The following is a 24,941-nucleotide window of genomic DNA, read 5'->3' on the forward strand; positions in this document are numbered from 1 at the left end:
AGGGCATCAGTGAGCGTTTAAACGCTCTCCCCAAATCCCTGTGGGAGTGGCAGAGCAAGAGTGCCAGCTATCCCTCCCTCAGGGAGGGCACTGCCCCGTGGTTTGCACCAATCTCAGCTCTGTCAAGTGCCCTTGTAAGCAGCAAAGCAAACAAATAATAGGAGAGAGATGCTAACTGCTTCATCTCCCTTTCTTCGGTAGCATTTAACCAAGCCAGAATTAGGAAAAACTCCCCCAAGTTTTGCAGGGGGGGGGTCACAGTGTGGTGCTGGGAGCTGTTTTCTGCCCCTGCATGGCAGCTCACCCCCCTTCATTAGCTTTTAATTAGCTTTCCCCTCCCGGGGCTCCCCAGTGGCATCTCGGCGGGGGCTGCACAGCTCCCTGGCTGTGCCGGGGCCACCCCACACATCCCCGTACCCATTTATAGCCTCTGTTTTTCCTCTGAGCCCTATTCCCTCTTGGCGTTGCTAAGCCAAACGAGTACAAAATCTGATAAACGCAAGGCAGCAGCGGGTTTTCCCCCTGGGGGATGCATTATTTACGAAGCTTATCGATTGTGGGAAATAACCCGGGGGCGTTCCGACACCAGCTACGTCCCCTCTTACACCAGAGCTGCTAATTACCTGCAAGCTGCCACCAGCCCGGCCCCTCTGCTAGGTTTAGGGATGTAAGGAATATCACGCCCCCCTCGCAGTCTCCTGGAGATGGGCATCGCTCTCACTTAAACCCCACACGGTGCATCACTCATCCAAATTTGCCTGCCTCAGCTCCCGGCCATCGCTCCCGCGCCGCCTTTCCCCGCCGTAAAGGGCTCTTTAGTACCTTCTTTAGTATTTCCCTGCCTTGACAGTTCTTATAGGAAGCCATGAAGTCACCTCTCAATCTTTGTGATAAACTAAGCAGCCCGAGCTCTCTAGAGCCGGCAGTTTCCCCATCCTTGGGGAGTTTTGTGACACTCTCTGTAACCACTCCAATCTCTCACTGTCCTCTGGAGGAGTGTGGGGGCACCAGACCCGCTGGCAGGGTGCTTGTCCTCGGCTGCACCAGGGCTATATATGGGATAGCCGAGTATATATAGGGGATAGCAGGGTACCCTACTCCTCCACGGCACCTTAAAGGGTGCAACCCACCCTGTGCCAGCCAAGAAGCCTTTTTTTCTCCTCTTACTGCTGATGGAAAAGCTTCCAAGGGCTGCCCCCGAGTTCCCAGGGTGGCTTATGGAAGATGACAGTGGTGTGGGGGCAGCGCAGGCAGGTCTGGCAGAGCCTGGGGTGGGCACACAGCTGGAACTACAGCGAGAGCAACACCAAGGGCATCACAGGATGGTTCAGGTCAGGAGGGAGCACTGGGGGTCAGCTAGTCCAACCTCCCAGCTCGGGCAGGGACTCCTGGAGCACATTACTCACAACGTGTCCAGATGACTTTTGAGTGTCCCCAGGGAAGGAAACTCCACAGCTCCTCTGGGATGCAGTGCTCTGGGCTGCACCTTAAGAATTTATAAGTCTTTGAAAGAAAAGCGCTTCTACTAATATCACACAGATACTCTTTTCGTTTAAAAGAAAAAAAAATGTCCCTAGAGCCGTTGTCCAGCTCTAGGTATGGAAAACTCAAAGGGTCGGGGATGCTCCTCCACGGAGGGAGGAGGAGGAGGGGCACCACCGGTTGGAGGAGGTGATCATGCCAGCCAGGGAAGCTGCAACGGAGATGAGCTGAAGGATAACGGAAAGATAACGTCAGTAATTAGGGCTGCAATGAAGATGAAGTGCTGGAATTGCAAAGGAGGACAGGGATGGGGTGTAAGTACCTGCTCAGGGCTGGTGCAAATCAGTATATCACTGACCTGAGTCTCAGCTCCCACCCCTGTACCCATTCCAACTATGATACTTCAGGGAGAGGAGAACGGCTGATAAAGGAAGCAATAACAGCAAAAGACTATAAAACCATAATGAAAAATAATTAGAATAGAACCATTGGTATGGGGATAGTTACGAGTGCAGGGAAGGTGGATGAAGGCAATGAAGAACACTGAGCAAGAGAGGCTGGTGATGGGGCTGATGGAGACACCAACTTGTCTGGATGGAGATGCAGATCTCAAAATTGTAATGGGAATAATTATGACTGTAATGGGGTGGTAATAAAGATAATGGAATTGTAATTGAGGAGGGGATGGCTGTAAAGGAGGAGGTGCAAATAACAGCCTTGTAAAGGAGATAAGAAAGATAATGGATGGTAATGGGGTTGTTGCTAAAGGTAATGGAGTTATAATGAGGCGAAGACTGCAGCAGGTAGAAGGGGATGGTCGGTTTAACGAGGACTGCGATGCAGAGAGGATTCTATTTCTGATTCATCATGACAGGAGGTGCTGGAGGTGACCATGAGGCTAATAATAACTGAAGGGTCAATCCTTAAGACAAATGCAGCCGTGCCATGAGCACGGCAGGACCGCAGTCCCTGGAGATGCAAGGTGGAAGAGGATCCTGTGCTGCAGCACGAGCTACAGGGCAGAGGAGACAAAAAAAAAAAAGCACCGTGACAAATGACCTGGTCAAGTCGTGCAAAGGTTTGCTTTTTAGGGCAGGGCTGCCCTTCAGTCTTGAACCTAGGAGACTGGGATGGGGTGGGGGAGAGCAGCAGCTAGTGATGGCCACGTGCCCCCGGTGAGGGCAGCCCACCACAAGGCTGAGGATGAGGAGCCACTGCAGCAGGGATGATGGTGGTTGGGACAGGCTGATGACCAGAAGGAGGAATTAGAAAGGGCAGAGTTGGTCCTTGCAGGATGGGGACACACACACAGGTGAGCACATCAAGGTGCAGCAATACAGGCATTACCACAGGGGGGAAATTCAGAAAGCAGCTGATGGCATTGTGCGCTGAGGTGTTTGTTTTAACTCCTGTGCGATGGATCAGCTCTTCATCTCCCCCTGAGGCTCAGCCCAATGTCCCCAATCCTTTCTGCAGAGCAGGTAGCCCTCCCAAGGCTGCTTGCCCCACACCACCAGCCAGGCTCCTTCCCATCCACCACTGCTCCCCATCCACCTGCCCAGTTATCCTGTCAGAGGAGAAAATTGCATTCATTTCACTTGACTTTCACTTGACAAACCCATGTCAGTTGTCACATTCTAACCTCATTATCCTTTAGGTTCTTACAGATGGATTGCTTAATAACATCCTGCACTGCTCCCTGTTTTGAAGCCTCTAACTCTTGGGGTTGCCCCGCTGCAGATCCCAGCCCGTCCTGGGCTCCTGCAGCATTGGAAAATCCCTGAACACTTCCAAGGTTGGTTTAGCTCTGGAAGTACGCCCAAGGGGGTTCTCAGCAGGTCCTGCCAACACTAGCACACCTGACTGCTCTAAATACCCTGGAAGATCTTCTCTCCCCTGTCCAAGTTGGGCTCCTGCCCAGTTTAATCACCCTGTCCTAAACAGCAGGGTGCAAGGAAAGGCTGAAGTGAATTCCACAGTGAATCCCTTAGTTTTCCTCCTTCATTTAAGCAACATGCTGGGACTTTCCTCAGCCCCCCTCCTTTCTATGCATTTACAAAAGGGTTTTGCCCACCCTTAAAATGGACAACCCCCTGGAGCTTGTCCCACACCTTTGCATCTCCAACTCGTAGCTGTGCAGCCACTGCTCTGTTGTCCCTGTTTCCATGTCTCTGGCATCAGGTCCCCTTTTCTGCAGCTCTTCTTTGTGTCTGAGGTCCGTTGGGTCTCTGTATCATCTCCCTCTTTTTCCTGTGCATCCAGATGGGTTGTTGTGGTGCCCCTAATGCAGTCACTTGAAGTAATTGCCAACTCCCCTGCGCTCCTCAAGCCCTTGGATTACCTTCCCGAGAGATGCTACCTACTGATTCCCTGAGATTTTTGCAGCCCATTATCCTTACTCTGCTGTTCTCACTGCCTTTCTCGTGGCATTCTGGGCTCTGCTATTTCATTACTTACTCCCTGAAATTACCCTCCACTCTTTTCAGCCAGTTCTGCTCTATTAGCCCAAATCAAGCCCAAAAGAGCAGCTTTTCCAGTAGCTCTCATCACCATTAGAAAGGAGGTGTTGCACTAACACACCCAGGGAACTGAACGGCCCTGTCCTGCTGTATCCCTTGATGGTGGAGTTTAAGATGCCATTTACCACCAAGCTGGAGGTACTCTGGGTTTTAGGAGTCCCTCACATTCACCCACTTGCTCCTTCTAACTCACATGAGGTCTGTCCCACCAGTTTCACCCCTTTTAAGCTGCCTGTTCTCAGCCCCTTGCTCACCTACAGGACAAGTGCACCCCATTTTTGGTTACAATCCTTTCCTTCATTCCTCATTTGCTCCCCTACCCCCAGCAAGTCCTGTTCATCCCACCAAATCCCTGTAATGCTATTTAAGCCCTAGTCTGAGAAAGGTACTAAGGTTTTTTTACATCAGCCTTTTTATTTGCCAACGCTCAGCCATGTGTTTACAGAAACAATCACCCTGTGATTTCTCATCCCTTTTCTGACCTCCCCCCCTCAATTTTTCCTGCCATTTGTTAGAATTTCTTCAGTTCACCTGTGGATATGTGGCACCTCCTTACTTTGACAGCCTGTTGGCATGATCTTTCCTTATCAAGGGGATCCCAACCAGTGGGGACACCCCATAAATATTAAGTGTCTCTGGCTCTGCTGGTCCCCAACCCATCTGCACCAGCCACCTCTCAGCTCATTTACCCCAGAGCTCTCCAAAACCTTTGGATTCTGCCTCTGGAAGCATCCAAGCGTTTCCAGCACACAGGGTTTAAGGGGTTCAAAGTACCATCTGCACGTGTCCAAGCAGAAGGGGAGAAGAAGTATCCTTCAAATGCAAAGGACCTGGGAAATAAATAGAAGAGCTAAAAAAAAAATAAAAATACTAAAGGTGGGGAAAAAAATGGAAAAGGAAGAATGCAGGAGATTGCACCAGCCTCAGAGATAACCCGGGGATGTTTTTATAACGAGAAGTCCATTTTCAGTCACAGGTGGGACTTTTTCCTCTTAATCGCTTTCCCAACAGCAAACCATGAAGTCACAATAACACAACTCACCATAGGACAAAGCAATTGCAAGTCCTTTCTCTCCTGGATGGTTGCCAAATCAAACTCTCCTAGATACAGGGGGAATAAAAAAAAAAATACACTACAACAGGTCTCCCAGAGGGAAAACAGGACGAGGGTGAAGGATAGGAAGGGAAATTGGAAGAGAAGCTCTGCTCGACTTCAGGATGAACTTGTGAACAGAGCCCTTACTGACTAACCAGCTGTGGCTGCCTGGGGAAGTTTGCAGAAAAACCTCCCATTTTTGTCATCACCAGAGGCTCCAGCCCTGATAAATAACAAGTTGGGAGCTTTGTGAGCGCTGTCATGCAATAGAAATCAAGGAAGGCAATGGAGCCCCGAAGAGAAACCATAACAGTTGGCTTTCACATACTGCTTGGGAAGATGTCCCTTATCTCTAGTACAGGGAACACCAGGAGTTTTCACAAGGATTTCAGGGGATCAGGATATTTGCTGGTTATTTTGAAATAGAGCTGCTTACACTGCCTGATATAGGAGAAAAACATGAAAGAAGCCAGAGCAGAGGAAAAAAAATATGCAAAATCTGTGGTAGTTCGTGGGAAGGCACCGGGACAGAGAGCTGGAAGGGATCAATGCCTTGTCCACCCGCCCTGGGATAAAGCATTTAAGCTGTTTGGAGCCTGCTTTCCCACAGAGCTCTCTGCTCAGCTGGCCCGTGAGTGCTGCAGCAATCTCGTCCACACTGAGCAACGCCCAGGGCTGAGGGCTCCCCCCAGCCTGTGCAGGAGTGGCTGTGATTGCCCTTTAGGGATGGCAGGATAGAGACAAAGAACAAAAGCAAAGGCTGGGGGCGGGAGAAAGTGAGGCTGACCTGATGCTGGCTGCCAGAGAGAAACTCGGAGCAGGACTTCCCTTCCTAGTTAAGGGAAACCCCACAGAGTAAAGGCTGAACTCTGCTATTGCTCTCTGCCACCTGCTTTTCACTCAATTCTTTTGTCTTCAGAGCCTCCAGGCATCAGCCAAAGCCCCTCCAGGCTCGAGGTAACCCAGAAGGGGCAAGTTTGTGTGCTTGGGTGCAAGGCTTGTGTGTGAGGTGCTGTGCTGGGACCCAGAGGCACTGGAGTGTCTGCAGCAATGGGACCAGCTCCTGCTGCTGAAGGGAGACAAAAATCCCCGTCATGTAGGAGAAGAAATTATGTTCTTTTGGATTTTGTAGATGCCTGAGTGTTGGTATACATGGTTCAAGCTCCCTGAGAAACTGTATGTACCCTGTGGGAAAATCCTACAAGATGCAATAGCAATGCAGCCAATGGAGTTACCCTGAAACCTGCAGGATTTAATAGCTCAGGATGCTCTTTCTAATAGTAGTTTTAACCACTGAATGCAGGTTTTCTTATGGCAGGGAGAATTATTCTTGCCCTTTCATAGAGCATGATCCACAAAAACCTGCAAGAAAGCCATTTTCTATTAAGCTCTATTGCTTTCAAGGGGGTAAAAAAAGCCAGGAAACATAACTCAAGATACATTTCCCAAAGTTACGGTTTCTTCTTAATTATTAGTTTAAATAAGGATTGGAGAGTTGGACTCTCCAGTCTTGGCATCCATGGTCATTTAGTTTGGAATAGAAATCAGGTATGTCACAGCCAAGGAGCTCGTGGGTCTCACTGGGGCCTAGCTTTGGGCTGAACCCAAATGTACAGTTTCCAGTCCAGGGTTTCCCAGACAAACTAACAGAAGGGTTTTCACAGCCATTGCTGTGGTGTCCAAGTAGTGAGAGAGACAACTTTTTTTATAAAACACCCAGTCAGTAAGAAATGGGTAAAAATTTACTGGTAACCCTGACAAAAAAGGGAGTCAAACCAGCCCTTAGGATTAAAGGCTTGGAGGAGGAAGAGAAAGGGGGTTCTCTGATCCAGAGAGGAGTCCTGTAGAGAACAGGCTGCCTTGTCCAGGTCCTGCAGCTTCGCAGGTTTTCTCATAAGGGACAGTGTGATGGCACATGTTGGGGGGGACACTTGGCTACTGGGTTTGACATCTCTGTCTGGGAGCTGCTTGGTCAGATTTAAACTGAGCAGCCCCCCCCAGTCACCCCCACACACCCCCTCCTCCAAGGGATGCTCCTTGGCGGCCTCCTCACTTAGGAGCATAGAATAGACGCTGCAGCAAGGTCCTGACACCCTCCCACCATCAGCATGACCACCCTACAGCCCCAAGCAGGGGGGTCAGGGGTGCAGGTGCTGGGGCTGAGCCGAGTGGAGACACCACAGAAGCTGGTTTTGGTGCAGTCAAGGCATCCTTGCTGCCCTTGGCCACCCCTGCCTTCAGGGAATGTGATTTTCCCCCACCTAGTGCAGAATGAGTGATACACAGGGACTGCAGAGCGCCTGTCCCCACTGGGATGTACCCTATGCACAGCTAGGGAAGGAGGTGTCCTCTCCCAAGCCTGCTGATGAGCCCAGGGCTGTGACATCATTCCCCATGGCAGACAAACACCAGGAGTGGAGTCATGAGCTCTTTCACCTGGGCATCAGCCCAGTCTGAGTCAGCCTTCGGGCAGCGGCAGCAGCTCTGCTGTTGCACCATCAGGGCTGGGTCTAAAAATAAAATTAGAAAGGAAAAAGGTATTCTTAGCCTCAACTCTGTCCCAGAGTCCCCCCAGGGGACATTGGGACTGAGGGGAGAGGAGATGGCAAAGCCCAGGAGGTTGGAAGCACAGCTCTAGACACTCATGCTGCAGCAGCATCTGCCTCCCACAGCAGAGAGGGAGCTCCCACTGATGCCATCTCCCTCCCTCTTTTTTAGGGAGGAAAGAAAAACGAAGCAAAGGAAGCACCCAAAAGGCCATGCCAAGCCTCAGGTAGCTGGTGCATAAGGCTGTGATCACGACACTGTAAATCCTCACCCACATCCCTCAGCTTTTGTGCTGGCACTGCCTCCCCTTGCAGGCTCCGTCGCACTCTCCAGAGCAGTATATTTGGTAATTTATTCTCCCCTGGCAAGCTCAGCTCACAGGCAGCATCTGGCTCTCTGCAAAGGTCACTCTGCTTTCTGAGCGTCAGCCCTCCAGCCAGTTTTGGCAGCAGGGCACCAAGACCCACCAGAATTTGGCTTTGAAGTAATTTCTCCTCTCTCCCCTTAGTGCAAACCAAGGAAACCAAGTTATACCAAAACACGGCTTGAGAGATGTCCTTTAAAATAAACATTCAGGCTTCAAGGTCATTTTTCAACTAAAGCCAAACAAAGTTTAACTACATACAAGTTTGTGAGCTGTTTTGACACGCCTCAATTTGCCTTCACCAACTAACACATTACTCCAGCAGGCAGACCTGGACCAGAGCCAGGAGCTGGAACGGTGCCCACAGGATGCTCCACTGCCACTGACAGCACTCACAGGGCTCACAGACCTGCTGCTCAGAGCAGATTTGCTCCCTCAATGTCTTACTTTGTCTCAGGTCCTATTTTTCTGTGCATTTGGCAATATGTGGTGGTCCCTTCCAGCAGCCATGGTACTGCCTCCCAGCCCCGGGAAGCAGGGACTTCCACAACTAATACACTTTTGTGGCTATTTAAGATTTGATTTAAGCTCCCGCTGTCACAGCAAATAAAAAAAATAATTTTTAACATGCCAAGGAAGGCTGACATGAAATACAGGCAAGTTTCCATCACTTATCCCCCCCAAAAAAACCCCAACTTTGATTAGATATAAGGAAGACTTTTTTTTTTTTTTTACAATAAGAGTGGTGAGGCACAGGTGGCCCAGAGAAGCTCTGGCTGCTCCATCCCTGGAAACATTCAAGGTCAGGCATGAATGGGGCTTAGAGCAACCTGATCTAGTGGAAAGTGTCCCTGCCCATGGCAGGGGGTTGGATTAGATGAGCTTTAAGGTCCCTTCCAAGCCAAACCATTCTATGGTTGTATGAAAATCCTGTGCTAACAAGACCAGAACTACAGACCTGAAGCCAAGAGCTGGAGCTGTGTGAACACAGCAGAGCCACCACAAGTGTTGGATGGATGGATCCCATCAGCATCAACACTTTTTAGTTCAACATTTTGGGCTCTTCAAACTAGCAAAACCCCTTATATTTAACCTTAGCTCAACATGAATTTGCACTTTCCTGGGGTGGAAAGTGCCCTGTGAGACCGTGCCCATGTCTGCTATGGGATGGATGGACCCACCACGGGGGCACCCATGGATATGGTCCAATGTTGAAGCCCTTCTAGATAACGAGCCATCATCTCTCCCCTGTCTCCATAGCCTTCCTGCACCCCACACAGCCATAGATCAGTTCCCAGGCTTTTTCAGAATTGGATTCCTACCACCAAAGCCTCAGGTCACACATACTTAAGAGCTCCACAGGAATCCAAAGGTCACTGGAGTGCTTTTCAAAAAATAGTACTTAAGCTCCTTGGAAAGGCAGGTGCTTCAGTGGGGGCTCTATCAGGTTTATAGTCATGTACAGAAGTATTAATCCTGTGGTTTAAGCATAGTGAAGATGCAAAACATGATATCCAGCAAGGAAAAACAGAGTTCTGTTGAGCTGCTGACTGGGTTTTAAATCAGGAGAGGGAACATGGCAGCTCAGGGGAAGCAGTTCCCTGTTCTCAGTGTCCAGGAGTTTCTCCCCATCCAGATGCACTGACTCTAGCTGGAACAAGATCCCCCTTCCAGCTTTAACAGCCACACTCACCATTTCCCAGGGCAATAATCCAGGCACAACACCCAGAAGAAGCCCCAGGCCATGAGGATTGTGTTTGCCTAATTTGCTCTGGGCAGAAGGTTCCAGTATTTCCAGCAACCCCAGCTGGGGACAGCCCTGTTGCAGCTTGACAGGCAGCTGTGAGGAGCTTTAGGCTGGATGCTGGATTTTAAATGTCATTCTTCTCAGGGTGCGAAGATTTAAGACAATACTTGAATCTTCTCCAAATATGGAACTTTCCTTATGATTAACTGCTATGCCCCTTCTACCATGCCAGCTTTACATAGGTCAGGGGCCCACCACACATCAGAAAGATGGAACACATATATATATATGCTGGTATTTTATATAAATGTGAGATACAGAAGAGGGCACAGGGCACAGCATTGTGGAAAATGAGACACGGCAGAAAATCAACACGAGCAGCACACCTGAACTCCAGAGCACAGGATCCAGGTCACAGCAGATTGATGCATTTCCTCCTCCAAGACTCCCAGGAAGGCAGCAGGCCAGCAGCATGTTAATGCACACCCTGAAACAAGAGAGAAGTAGCACTGCTGAGCACTTCTTCTGCTCAGTATCAAAGGCAACTTCACATGTACACCACATCAAACTTCAGATGCTCCTCTCAAAAACACCCAGCTCCCTTTTTTCTCCTTCTTATCCACATCTCCTGCCTGTCCAGAACATCATAAAACCTTCTACCACAAACCCCCCCACTCCTGGCCTGATCTCAGCTAAAATAAATGAGCACAGAAACGGGCAGAGCCACGAGGGCTCAAAGGAGTTGATCCACCAGCCCAATTAGCTGTGGATCACCCCCTCCAATCACCCATCTCACCTGCCACAGCTGCAGCAGCTTCAGAAAGAAGCCCAGGGTGAAGAAGGTGGGTTTTTTTGTTTTCTTCAGAGCAGGCGTGTGTGCCTGGCAGACTGGATCCCCTGCCAGGAAACATAATCATATACAAAAATTATTATAATGGCTTGCAATCAGAAAATCTTCTGTTGGAACATCTTGTGGCACTGCACAAGCAGTAATGAGTGAAAGCCCCTCTGTGAGGCACACCAGGATACCAGAGGCTAAACACCAACTGGCTTTAGGATGTCCATCTCCTTGGGCAGGAGGAGGTCTGGGATAAGTACAGGCAGTCCTGGCTCACTGCCTGCCCCTGGCTATGTGGTTTTAGCCCCAGTGGCTTGGGTTGGGGAGGCAATTTGTGATAAAAGCCCAGAACCTGACAGCAGAGCTACTCCTCATGTCCATGTGCTGCACAAAAAGTAACAGGTTTCCCCCCCCCCAAAACTGAATACTGGACAAAAATACATGTGAAGCTGCTATTGATCTTCCAGCCAAGGCTTGTGTTGAAAGGACATTTTTTTCCGCTTACTGCACTTCTAAAAGCAGATGAGATATCAGAGACATCACAGCTCAGTTGTATCTCCTAGAGACCAGCCAAACACCACATTAGGTGTGGGCAAGGCCAGCCAAGATAGTAAGAGAACCCACACAGATTTCAGCCCAGGCTGTACAATTAATTATTTTCCACAGTTTGGGCAGTGGAGTTGTCCCTGTCACTCATCCAGCCAAGCACATGTCTGAGGGGTCTCTCACTGGGCTTCTGTTTTCCTTTCTCATGAGCATTTTAACAGAGTATTTTGGACTTTGGGGCAGAAAAGTACTACATAGATATTCCCACTGAAGTAAGAGGACTTTGGATTCCTAAATATCTGTCTAGAGTGGAAAATCAAACTGGCACCACTGCACAGAAGTGAACTTCCACCAGCCCGTGGTAGTATTCCTTAGGCTGTGATGTGGTAGTATTCCTTAGGCTGTGATTTCAGCATTTCACAGGAAATTGCTCTTGCAGTTTGAAGCCATTCCCCCTTGTCCTGTCACTCTGTCCCTTGTCCAAAGCTCCTCTCCAGCTCTCTTGAGCCCCATTAGGTACTAGAAGGTGCTCTGAGGTCTCCCCAAAGCCTTCTCTTCTCCAGGCTGAACACCCCCAGCTCCCTCAACCTGTTTCCATGGCAGAGGTGCTCCAGCCCTTGGAGCTTCTTCATGGCCTCCTCTGGACCTGCTCCAAGAGGTTCACATCTTTCCAGTGCTGAGGACCCCGAGGATGGACACAGCACTCCAGGGGTGGGGTCTCATGAGAGTAGAGGGGGGCATTGCCTCCCTGGCCTGCTGTCCACGCTGCTGGTGATGTACTCGGGGTGGGAGTGGCTCTCTGGGCTGTGAACACACATTGTCAGCTCATGTCCAGCCTTTCACCCTCCAGTACCTCCAAGAATTACTTCTCAGGGCTGCTCTCTATCTGTTCTTCCTCCAGCTTGTGTTGATACCAGGGGTTGCCCCAACCCAGGCACAGGACCTTGCTCTTGACCGTGTTGGACCTCATGAGGTTCCCACAGGCCCACTCCTCAAACTTGTCCAGGTCCCTCTGGATGAAAACTCTGTGAACACTCTCCCATTTGTTCTGTTTCAGGTGTGTGGGAAGCAGTCCAAGTCCACCTTAATTAGCAGGGTGAGTTTGCCTAATTTGACAGGACTGTCCTGCTCCCAGCAGGCATCAAGGGGCATTTGCTCCTCACTTCCTGCAGGAACAAGATGCAGCCAGTAATTCCTCAATTTCAAATCACTGCTCTACAACTCTGCAAGTATTTCTGGCTGTTTCCTGTCTTCCCACAGTGCTGCAATTGCTACCCAAACAATCTCGTTTCTCAGTTCAGCAAGCCCTGCTCAGACGGCCACTGCATGTTATCTATCATTATTTATCTATAGCTTTGATCAGAAGTGAAGGGGGGCAGCAAAGGCAGGGCAAGAAAGTGTGTTTTAACTGAGTCTGGTTAATTTTGGCTTAGGAATTATAAGTCAGTCAGAAATACGAGGTGCTGAGCCAGCCTTCTGGGACACTGGGGACCACTGCAATCAATCCTAAGAGTCAATTCAAAGATGAATATTGACCCGTTCATGACAGGGGGTATATCAGATCACTGTCACAGGACTGAAGGGGTCTCCTCCATCCCGAGCCTTACATCCCCATGCAGTTCTTCAGCACAAAAACAGCCTTAAAATTGATTTTAAGTGCTTGCTTGTGTACTGTCTAACCCCAACACTTACAATACTAGAGGGAGAACTAAAGTGAGCAAAACCAAGCTGTCACTTAAAAAACACAGCAAAGCAGTGGGCTGGCTTCCAGGCTGCCACACCCCACACCGGCTCCAGGCTCAATGAAATTATGTTACACGTTTATATCCACTCCTTAGTGAGGTACTTGCCTATTATAGGGCAATAAAACCCCAACCTGACTCAGATCTTCAGCTGGTGCGAGCCCACCTTGACTAGAGCTGTTTTCCCTCCTTGTTTATCTGTGCAGTAAAAGCACTGAGGCTGCTTCCAGTTCTTCCACGGGGGTGTAAAACGGGGAGAGAGGTGGGTTTTCCCACTTACCTTCGCTGACATGGTAGCCCAAGTTTTCCACCGAAGTCCAACAGAAGCAAATCTCTTTTTAACCAGACGGCTCCAGTCGAAGCCTTCGAGGCCTGCAATAAAAATGACTAAGGAGCGTTATCTCTGGTGTGCCTTGATTAAAGCCCTTTTATATTCCTCTCGTGGCACCGGCGGGTCCGTGCAGGCACCCAGCCAGCTCCTCAGCCCCAGACGTGCCCATGGAGGCTATCCCAGCTGGCAGGAAAGCATAACCTAAGGAAATTTGGGATTTGGACTACCTGCACCCAGCCCAGCATGACTTATTGGGCAGGATCCCCATCCTTAAAAGCCCAGACCAGCTCTGTCCTACACCTGTGAGCCCCTCTCGTTACCTGGGGCTGGACAGGTTAGGAGATCTTTGAGTCACCAGGGTCTCCAAGGCTCAGGGGTGGTCACAGTCCTCCTCTCTCCTCCCCTGTCCCCCCTCGCCCTTCTTTAGGAGCCCAAAAATGGACAGAGGCAGGAGGATATTTCTCTCCCCATTTTTTGGCTTCCTAAAGAGGCTCACTTTCAGCTCCCATTTTACCATCTCCATGTCTGGAGAAGTAGGAAGAGGTTGGGTTGCCCCACTGTTGTGGCTGTTAGGGTCAAAAGGGATGGAAAACTGGGAATGGAAAGTGATGGGAATACTTCAGGCTGTTGTAACAGCAGTGTGAGATTGCAAAGGATAATCCTTGCTCTAGCACTTGCAGGGATAATCAGGGGTGATCTAGCTGGTCACTTCCAAGGTCCCATCTTTCCTGTGGAAGCTCACCTGTGGGCAATGCCATGTGCTCTTTGGGAGGCATGCTTGAAGCCAAAAAAAAAGAGATTTTAGGGAAGGGATGAGGGACTTGGTCCAGGGATGGGGAAGCCACATCTCCAGCATCAGACTGGACCAGGTCTGGCAGGCAGGTCAGGGAGCAGCATCCTGGTGTGGGGAGTGATGATACCCACGTGCAGACCCAGGGCTATACGTCCCCTCTCATCCATATGTCCGTGGCATGTGTTAATCTCAGGAGATTTCCTAAACCCTGCCCCCCCAGCGCATCTCTTTCCTCCCGCCTCCCCTCCACACACACACAGGTGGCTCATCAGCAATGAGAAAAGCCCCAGATTAACCTATCTGACACAACAGAGCCTGTCTCACCACCTGGAAGGAGGAATACATCCTGGATGTGTCAAACCCAGCCCGGCTGCCGGGGTTGGAAAAAAGCAGTTATTACTGCAAACTCTATATACATTATTTATCAAATGAAGTCTCTGCAGCAGGACTACGATTCATTTCTCTGCTCTGGCTTCCTCATGCTCTCTTTGGATGTCTTTTCAATGGGACATGATAGAAAATCTTTGCAGGCTCCTTGAGGTCACTGACCTAAGGCTGTTCCCCTCTTCAGGAGCAACTGCAGGTCCCCAAAAGTGACCTGGGACAAGCTTTGCCCAAGGAAAATCACCCTCTAACAACAGCCAGCTCCACCGTGGCAGCTTTGCTCCAGCCTCAGATCTGTTCCACGAGTATTTGCTGCTGCTCTGAATATTCCAGGGAAATAACAATGGTAAAGCAAGTAGAAAATATCAATTATTGGAGGGTTCAAACAACGCAAACACTGCTACTACCTGCCAGGTTGCATATGTGTGTAAATCAGCCGTAACGTGCTGTTTAGCTTGAGCACTATATTAGAAAAGAAGGAAAATCTGACTTGTTTCCAATATGGGGGGTTAAAAAGCAGGTGGGGGAAAGTCACAGCACGCACAACCCTGATCACATCAGCTCTGCTTCATCTCTGTGGTGTAAAATTACACATCTGGGGGGAAAATTAATGCAAAAACTCACCAGATGAGCGTTTCTTTTCCACCCCCCTAACTCTGTGTCAGGGTATAAATGACGCAGCAAACCAGAAAGCGAGTTAAAAAAATTGTGCTCATTTGACTTCAGCAGCTGGTTCTGCTTTTACAGAAAGCAAACTGAGTTCCTGGGCGCTTCTGCTCAGGGTTCCCAGGCAAAAATGCTGCAATATACTAATTATGGTTGGGAAAAAAAGCCAGGGTAGTAGCAGTGATTTTCCTCTGCTGGTCCACAGCACTGTTACCCATTTAAACGTGGTCGGGGTGATTATACGGGGCGACAGAGGTTAAGGTGCATCCAATTCCTTCAACGTGACTTTGCACTTCATCGCACCCTCCCTCCTCCTCCTCAAGCCTTGTGCTCCATGTGTGCTGGGGGTGATGGGAGGCAGCATTTTGGTGGTGGAACATCCCAGGCCGGGCTGTTTGCATCCTCTTCGGCTCGGCCCCGAGGAGGTCTGGGTTGACTCGCCGACTCTAATGCAACATGACAGCCCAGCCCCAGCCAGACGAGCGTGAGGACTTGCTGCCTCTGCCTGGGCTGAGTGCTGGGAGCAAACAGGGGAAAAGCCTCATGCCCACTGCTGAGAGTGATCCCAATCCTGCCGGCTGGTTACGGGCTGTGGGGTCACAGCCTAATTGGGGTGGGATGAGTGAGCTGTGGAGGCTCTCACGCCTGGTTTTCTCTGGGCAGGAGGATCAGTGGCTATGGCACTGAGCGGTCCTGCCTTACCCTGACATCCACAAGTCCCTGCCTGTGATTAGACAGACATACAGACAGAGGCATGATGCCGAGGGGGGAATGGGAAGGTGTGATAAAGTTGTGGCTGTCGGGGAGGGAGAAGAAGGGAGGTTTGCCCGTCCGGGGCAGCAGCACTGCTGCAATACTGTTTTAGCACAGTCCACACCGTGCAGGTCCTACAGTACCCTCCAAAATTAATTATCAGTGCCCCTGCTGAAGATAAAACTGAAATCATATTTATTTTTGTGCTTACATTCTAGTTGCCATGTAATTAAGTGCTACCAGGTAATTAAAGAGGATTTAGAGGATATTTATGCCCTGCAATGCTCCATAATTACAGTTAATTTCTCCTTTACGGCTCCCGAGCATCTCAGGTGGAGCTCTGGGAGCCACCAGGGCAGGGAAAGTGGCCATCATGGGGCTTGGAAACACAGTGCAGAGCTCTAGCACTGAAGGGCAGCATCTTGGAAAGGTCTGGCCCCATCCCAAAATCTTTCTTTAGAAATTTAATCCCTCCCCAGGCACAGGGGAGAAGCATCCTTAGTGGCAAATGGGAGAGAGCAGAAGCAGGAGATATCCCAGCCTCTGCCCCCAGCTCTCCCTGGTAAAACTGCTCTAACTCCCAGAGACACCATGTAAGGATGAAATAAACCCTTCTGCAACATGCAGGCCTGCTGAGGGGGGATTTATTTCATAGCTGAGTGTGAATAAATATATGGTGTGAAGTGCAGAATGTGATGACTTTTCACGGGCAGGGGCTCCCGGAGGACGGGGCTGTCCTGGCAGCAGGGCAGCCGAGGCCATCTCCAACAGATACCAAATCTTAGTGCTTAAGGGGCCAGGCTACCAAATACTCACCTGCCACAACTCAAATCACATAAGGAGGGACGGAACAGCTCAGTTTTAGTAGCCAGAAACCGCCATCAGGAGCTGGGAGTTCAGGCATCACCAGACCGGGGTGTCACATATGGACCCAGAAGGGAGCAGGACACCCTCCTCCAGAACACTGAACACTGTGGGCCTTTAAATTGGCATTGGAGGATGGAGGCAAGTGTCTGAACATGAGCTGTGATGTGCTGCATCCCAGCATTGCCCACAGAGCACGGGGGCCAAAGGGGTGCAGGCAGCAGCCAGGCCATGCCCAAGCTCACTGCTCATGGCTTTCATTATGAAATCAGGTGTCCACCTTGGCTTTCAGTGCAAAATTAGGTGCCCACCTTTGCAAGCCCATCACGTGAGTGAATCTTGCACTAAGCACATGGGTTTTTGTGATGTCTGGTTGAGCACAGTTGCTTTGAAGGGGGAGCTGATAACGTACCTGCAAATATATATATAAATGCAGACAGTCAGCACCACAATTTGCTCAGTAAAATGCTGGAATGGGCTCAGATTAGAGCTGGCACCCTTGCTAATATGAGACTTAACCCAGTGATTGCCAGATTTTACAGGGGAGTGGGTGGGAGGCAGCAGCTGAATGAGGTGACATGAAGCAAGACACGCCAGATCCAGGCTTTACCTGTTAATGGGAAAATGAAAGGAGATTCCCCCAAAACCTTTGTGCTAAGCTGCTGCCTGCTTTCCTGTGGGAGTTTATAGAGGCTATTGATACATTCCATGGCAATGCAATAAAAGAATATGTAATGAAAGCAAGACAGAACGTAGGCTGCAACGACAGAGGCTTGTGTGAGTTATTAAGCTGGCAGCATTCGCAGTCAGTTGGGGGAACTATAGATTTCTTCCTCCACATATAGTTAGGGAACACTGGTAAAAGCAACAGAGTACTTAATCCTTAAACATGTAATCAGTCAGCAGGGTGAAAATCATTCCCTCTCCAAAGGCTGCTTGGTGACAGCATGGAATGACTCAGTTGTTTCTCCAGCATGGTGCAGGTATCCCTGTTGGTCCTCAGCTCTGGCTCCGTGAGTCCACAGGGTCTGGCCTTCAAGTAACCAGTGTCATGGGGGATGCTTTGCTCCTCTAAGCTTTCCATCTCCTTTAATTCCCCCAAAATCCTGCAACAGGCTGTGTTTAGAGCAGCGATAAGGATTGCAATTAAGCAGAGGGTGCAGGAGGAGTTGATCGGGGAGAGGGCCCTGTTTGCTTGCACATAGCAAAGACCTTTGCTCTGCCACGAAGCCAAGGGAACTGCTGCAATGAAAACCTTTTCAAACAGATAAACTACACATCAGTAGATCAGTAATAACTGGGAGCCAGTGCTTTATCCCCTCAGAAAGCTGCAGGAGGGGTCTGCAGGACACGCCGCATCTCTACATCTGCTCAGGAGGGTCCTACTGGTGCAGACCAGTCTCGTGACACCAAATTTGCAGCAGTTTCAAGCTGCTGAGGAGCTGACCCAATTATTTCCGCTATTTCTCCGTTAGCAGCTGATGCAAAGCAAATTCTTTCCAGTGAGACGGGAAAAATCACAAGAGTTTCTTGCTGAATCACAAAGCAAAGCAAAAGCAAGGCATGCACCAGAGAATCCTAGAATCATTCAGGTTGGAAAAGACCTCAAAGATCGAGGTCTAACCATTCCCCCAGCACTGCCATGCTCACCACTAAACCATGGCCCCAAGGTGCCACATCTACATATTTTTTAAATCCCTCCAGGGATGGGGACTCACCACTTCCCTGGGTGCCAGTGCTTGACAACACATGCTTCCCCATGGGCACATCCCCACCTGCCATGGCTGGAGGACTGTGGCACCCAGGAGCCATTTCAACATTGATCTAATAACGAGGCTGAGGGACGGGAGCTGTGAGTTGCCCCTAAACCAGCGAGTACTGCAGCCTCTTTTTGGAGATCCTAAAAAACTCCTGAGTTGGGCTTCAGAGCTTGCAATGCAATCCACTTCAGCTACCCAGCTGTCTGATCACCTTGGAATGGAAAGTGTGTGGCTGGGAAGCCAACCAGGGACACCATGGAGCTGAATTTCCTTCCCCATGAGCCCAGGAGGAAAGCGGCACGAGCTGCACCTCACCCTGACATGGAGCAGGCATCATCTGCACTGAGCACTTGGGTATCTCCGGGGTGGTTTTGGGAGCCTTGAAAACCATCCATCAGGGTTTGCTTTATTTGAATATGGGAAACCTCCAACACAATTTTCAAGAGAGAAATCCAAAGAATACGCCTGGGGGGCTTCCTGCACCACCGTACCCTGGGCTCGCTCCCACCATTAGCAGCAGCGGGAGCAAGTCCATCACAGAGGTCTGGCTCCTGCCAGCTGAGCTCCGACAGGGAACACATCACAGCTCCAATCAGCCAGCCTGGGCACGGCTCAGGGACTGCTGGGTGTTAGCAAATACCTGCCTGCTCCTGCTGTGCCGAGGAATTGGGCAGCAAACTCCACGTCTTGATGGTTTGTTGGTCAGCATCAAGGGTGAGAGCAGGGCTGAACTCCAGATACATCTGATTGTCCAGTCTGTCATCTGCATCAAAAAGTAGGGCTTGGGGTTTATCTGGTGTTCAGGAAAAGGTAATGCAATAAATGCATATAAATAGGTATATATACACATACATCTCTATGTGCTCTGGGTAGATTAAAAGGTTTCTCACCCAAAACAAAATGTTCACTTCATTTTCACATCTTTAGTAACTTCAAAGACATTTCACTACACAATATCTGGCTGAAGAAACAAATGTTTTCATTTTTCAAGCATCTTCCCAGGCAGAACTGGGCTTCTTTCTTTTTTTTTTTTTTTTTTAACCAAAGCAATTGACCAAAACTGGCATGAAAATAGAAATATTGTTGGACCATCCAAAAATTACATTTTCCCCACAAAAATGCCAGAGATAACACCACTGCCATGATCCCACTGTGCAGATCTGATGTCTCTGCACCCATCCTGCAGCAGCCCCTGGGGCACAGTTTGCATTTGCTACGTTCATATTGCTAAGTAATAAAAAGGGGGCTGCAGATGCTGCTGGGGGACACAGTGCTGCATTTTGGGGGATTTTGCCCCCCCAGACTGCTGCCACACCATTAATGACTTTCTCAGCACAGCTGCTCCAAGCATCACCACACACAGGTTCCCTTTTGCATTCCCAGCACTGAGCTGCTCACACAGATACAGCCCATCAGCAAAATGTAAAAATAGCTGAAAATATATAATTAGCGTGGATGCACTGTGGACTTAATAGGGTTTTTCTATTTCTTCCTTCGCTGGCCCATTAGACACAAATCCTGGATGGAGGGAGGCCACTGGGGAGGGAAAGGGAGCGCTTTGCTGTGGAATGTGTTTGGCAAAACACTCAAATATTTTCCTCAGTTTTATATTGTCAGTGGTTTTTATTGAGCACCACACAGAAACTGCAGCAGATTGATTCTTTCACAGCTCCCCGAAGTTGAAATGCTTTGGAGCTGAGAGCTCAGTGCCTGCCAAACTTCATAATTAACTGTAATAACTCTTTAATTTGAACTTTAATTCAAACACCCATGTTTCTGGGGGACTGGAGGGGAAAAAAAAAAATAAAGCAAAGCAAACCAAGTGTAACCAGTTCTGGTAAAATAAAGCAGCAGCCAGAAGCTTGTGCTGTGCCAGAGGCAACCGGAGGTCAACCGTCCTATCCTGGGTTGAAACGACCACAGAAATTGGCTTCTATTCATCATATGAGGAGGGAAAAAAATATATAGTCCTGGATCTATTCACTCAGTCAAGGGTTTCTAATGGTTCTGTCACTGCAGCGTGAGCCGGACTGGGAAGCTCCAGGAGCACATGGAAACGAGGAACCCAAAGGAGGACTGTTCATGCAACTTCTCTTTCCAGGCGGACAAGTCCTGAGCTGCCAGAGCGTGCACACAGCTCGGGAGCTCTGCCAGCCAACCCCCTGCACTAACCCACCTTGGCTGAGCTCAGCATGATGGCTCCTTCGGGGAAAAGCAAATCATTGACAGGAGGAGCAGGAGATGAGCAGGACCAGACAGGGAATGGAGATGACAGACCCTGGGAATGCATCCACAAATTCAGCAGGGCTTCAGAGCTGTCAGCCCAAGCCTCCAGGAGGAAGTTGAGGATTAATAGGGATGTGTGGCTCAAATGGTCTGCTCCGGGCTGAAGGACACCAAGGAGCATCCACCTGCCCTGCAGGACCTGTGGATTCCTGGACCTGGATTCCTGAAGGACCTGGTTTGAGCCGGAGTCACCCCAAACCGAGGTGACTTTCCACTATTTCACAACAAAGAGCCCGACCAGCGGCACTAAGCCTGATCCAGCACCTAAATCAATGCAGGATTACTTTTTCTTTCCTTTTTTTTTTTTCTTTTTCCATTCCCTGATCCTTTTTCTAACAATAACAAAAAAGAGAAAGCTCCCTAGCATCATGCCACAGGGATGCCACCTTTCCCACAGCTTCATGCCCTGCCTGAGGGACTGGAGGGGGGTGCCGGGATTTGCCTCTCAGAGTCGAGAGCTGGGCATCTGTGATGGATGTACCGATAAGGAGACTCGGATCGATGAGCCTGCCAGCTCCTACCAGAAAATGAATGGCTTTCGCTCTATGGGTTACAGAGTCGTTAACTACCCAAGCCGATCGCTGTCATTAACGAGCGATCTCCGCCGTGAATCTGCCCAGCTCTGCTTTATTTACCGGCCTGTCCCCCACTCCCTCCTTCTCTGCATCCACACAGGACCCTTCTCCCCCCATGCAGTTGTGCTCGCAGACAGACTCTGGCGTCTCTGTTGAGCCAGGCTGGATCCGAAGAGCGGAGAGGGGAAGGATTTCATTTCCCCATGTCTAAGCTGTTCCTGTAATGCCGCAAAGAGTCTTGCTTTGAAGCTCTGGCCCGGCTCGGCACAGCTGGCTCATGGCCACAATTACTTCCACTGCGAGCACACACAAAAAGCCGAGTGAGAGGCCAAGGAGTGGGTAGTCGGCTTGGAACGAGTCAATCAGAGGCAGCCGGCGCTAATTAGTCCCCGTGCCATTCTCTGTCACAGCCACCCTATTACGCAGGGACAAGAAGTCTCTCCGTGGGTCAGCCAGGGCCACCCAGGAGCCACCGGAGAGCCCAGAGGGCAGAGGAGGATTTGAGGGAGTCCGTCAGAGTGTGCAGCCCTGAGTTGCCACTTACGGAGCGCCGATCCCACCCCTCTCACTCCTTCCCACTGTCATGTCCGGTGCCCTCCTTCTTGCTGTCTTCTACCAGAGCCACTCCACTGCAGAGTTATTTCCATTCTTCTTGCTTTTCCTAAAACTAGGAAAAAAAAGAGAGCCTACCAAAGGAGTCCCAAGTGCCTGATCACGAGAAGCAGGTATTAAGCAGTGAGCCAAGAAGAAAAGTGCAGCAGAAATATTGCAGTAATATGGGATGATAACCCTGCAAATGCTGTGAGGTGGCTGAATAGTGATGTTTTCTGGAGTAGTGTGGTATTGTAGGAGAGAAATCAGGAAACAAATATTGTCATTCAGCAGCAGGGGAAGGGAGAAGGCAGGGCTGTTCCCTGGGGAGCCAGAGAGGAGCTACAGATCAGGAGAGCCATTAGAAGTAAGGGATGGCAATTGCTCGAGATTATGGCACTGGCAGATAACGGCAAAGTCAGACATGGTGAGTGGCCTCGAGCAGAGTATTTGGTGCTTCATTAGTACCAGATTAACTGTTTCCTGAATCAAAAAGTAATAGCAACAAGAATCTGTCTTTGTCACTGTTCAAGGGCTATGACAGGGTCTCCCCCCCCAGCCATGGGTTGTTTAGGCTCCACCAAAGCCAGCGGGACTGCGTGGGGGTCGAGTGAGCCCCACATGTGTCTGAACAACTGCCCAGAAGGACTTGCCTCTCTGTGCTGAGCAGAGTTTCAGGGCTAACACCAACCTTGCTCTTTTCCTTCTGTGTCCCCAGGTCCTCCCCGCTCTCAGCTGACCAAGGCTGGCTTAGAAGGCTGTTTCCTCTCCCGGGAAAATGGGGACTGATAGTGAAAACCCAGTCCTGAGGAATGTGCTCATCAGCTTCAACTTGCTCCTGCTGGGCGCTGTCCTCAAGCCTTTTGAGTGCCGGCTGGAGGCGACAACGGAGCCAGCCGAGAGGACAGCGGTGGATGAGGCGGGTGGCCTTGCCAACTGCAGCCCACCCATCAAAGAGCAGCCCATGGTCTTCCACCACATCTACAACATCAACATCCCGCTGGACAGCTGCTGCTCATCCATGTTCAAGTCTTCGGGCGAGGAGGTGAGTTCAGAAGACGACCGGCTGGCGGAGTACACGGAGCAGACCTCCGACAGCGAGAGCCAGGTCACCTTCACCCACAGGATAAACATGCCCAAGCAGGCCTGCAAGTGCTCCACCTCCCTCCCGTCCCTGCAGGAGCTGCTGAGCAGGATTGAGATGCTGGAGAGGGAGGTCTCCATCCTCCGGGACCAATGCACCTCCAATTGCTGCCAAGAAAATGCAGCCACAGGTAGTAACGACATCCTGTTCGCTCTTGCTGGGGACTGAGGGCAAGAGCAAGAGGCAGGAGAGAGAAAATACAAAACCTGGTGGTGCCACTCAAGAGTGGTGATGGAGGTTCACCCATGATGGGGCTCTGCTTTAGTGGAAAAGCTTGGCTCAGGTCCTCTAGGGCAGGAGAACCCCCGGGAGGGATTTGGTCACTTGAGTTGGGATGCCCCGCTCGCTGCATAACAGCCAAAGTTAAAGTCCCTTGATGGATAAAACTGCAGCTGGTGAGGTGGGAGCAGGGGGATTTCCCAACCCTGCAGTCCCTCAGACGCTGTTAGACATCAGCCACTGCTCGTGGGACAGGGAGCAGAGACAGAGCTGCTGCTCTCCTAAGCTGTCCCTGGGCTGAAGGCAGCACCATGGGAGCTGGCAATAAACCCCTTCATCTTCTCTGTAGGAGGAGTGATTGCATCTGAAAAGCTGAGTTTTTAAAAAAAAAAAGGAATAAAAAATACAGAGAAGAGCTCCTCTTGCCATGAAAGATGCAAACAAAACCTATAAAAAAGGCGTAAAACCATCAACAGGATATTTCATCCGAATAAAAATATGTGCTTTTGTGAAGCTCTCCAAGAGCCCCCATTAGAGTCAAAGACATCCCCTTGTTTCACCTAAGCTGCCCTTCAGAGCCAGGGAAGCAGGCATGGAGCTGAAATGAGATGGGTTAGGGAAGGTTTGGGCTAGAAGCTGCATTTCAATGGCACAGGAGCCAGCAAACTGATGTTTTCCTTATGTCTTGAGGAAGAGGGGCTGTCCCTAAGGCCATCCATCCCAAATGCAGCACAGCCCTGCTCGTGCCACACCAGGGATCCTTGCAGGGAAGAAAACACCAAAAGGGACAAACACACAGGGCATCTTTCCAGGGGGAAACTGCTTCTCACACCAAGAACAACAGGGAGGAAGACAAATTTTAAGTAACCCTTTTCCCCCCAGTGCCCACTGTTTTTTTTAAGTTTTGCAGCTATTAGTGTGACTTTTCTAGTGGTACCCCAATTCCTCTATGTGTAGAACACACTAAGATGAAATGGGTGCAACCCACACTCAGGTTAACACAGTTGGACCAAGGGTGTGTGGGTCGGGGAGGGAGAAACCAGAATGGCCATGCAGCAGGGTGGCTGGGGCTGGAATCTCCAGCACAGCCAGTGGAAGTCAGTGTATTCCCAGCTCTGGGTTCAGCTCACATCTCCCCTCAACGTGAAAGTCAGCAGCTGCATTAACAATTAAAGCAGAAAACACTGGTGTGTGCAAAGCGAGGGTTAAAATCATGTAGGAAATGCTATGGGGAAAACCTGTTTTTCCTGAATTCATTTGAAACTCTGATGGGCCTATTTGGGTTACTTGCAAACACGCAGACAGTCCCATTAAACATTCATTGCTCAGTGGAGTCTCCACTCCCATCGCAGATGCGCAGAGCTAAAACTGGAGTAATTTCATTTATTTTTACCGGAGTTGCTTTCAATTCACTGCACTGCAAAGGAGATCAGGATCCCTACCCCACTGCCTGAGGCATTTCCCCGAGGAAAGCCTCTTTCCTCCAGCACACTTACTTACAAGCATCCTCTCTCCTCTTCATAACTTAACTAGAGGCTGAGATCTGAGCAGATCCTGATTGGCATTCCCAGTACTTGCAGTTTGGATGGGAACTGTCCTGCAAAGTAACCCAAAGGGGTCTGTCTGGCACAGCATGCAACTGAGCCCCTTATAAAAGTGCATCTGCTCACCCCACATAGGAGGAGCTGCTCGGA

At 50.0% G+C, this 24,941-nt stretch overlaps 1 protein-coding gene across 1 annotated transcript in view; it reads left to right on the forward strand.

Moving 5' to 3' along the window:
- The window catches only part of TNR (tenascin R), a 69,936-nt gene that overhangs the window by 19,359 nt on the left and 25,636 nt on the right, over positions 1 to 24,941 (forward strand). Inside the window, exon 2 of the mRNA XM_051793517.1 lies at positions 22,603 to 23,158. Coding sequence (XP_051649477.1) covers positions 22,663 to 23,158 — 496 coding nt within the window. The 5' untranslated portion in view covers positions 22,603 to 22,662. The remainder of the gene's footprint in view (positions 1 to 22,602; positions 23,159 to 24,941) is intronic.

The sequence above is a fragment of the Manacus candei genome, unplaced genomic scaffold (genome assembly GCF_025592945.1).
Source record: "Manacus candei isolate 608988 ecotype Guabito, Panama unplaced genomic scaffold, ASM2559294v1 h1tg000005l, whole genome shotgun sequence".
Taxonomy (NCBI): domain Eukaryota; kingdom Metazoa; phylum Chordata; class Aves; order Passeriformes; family Pipridae; genus Manacus; species Manacus candei.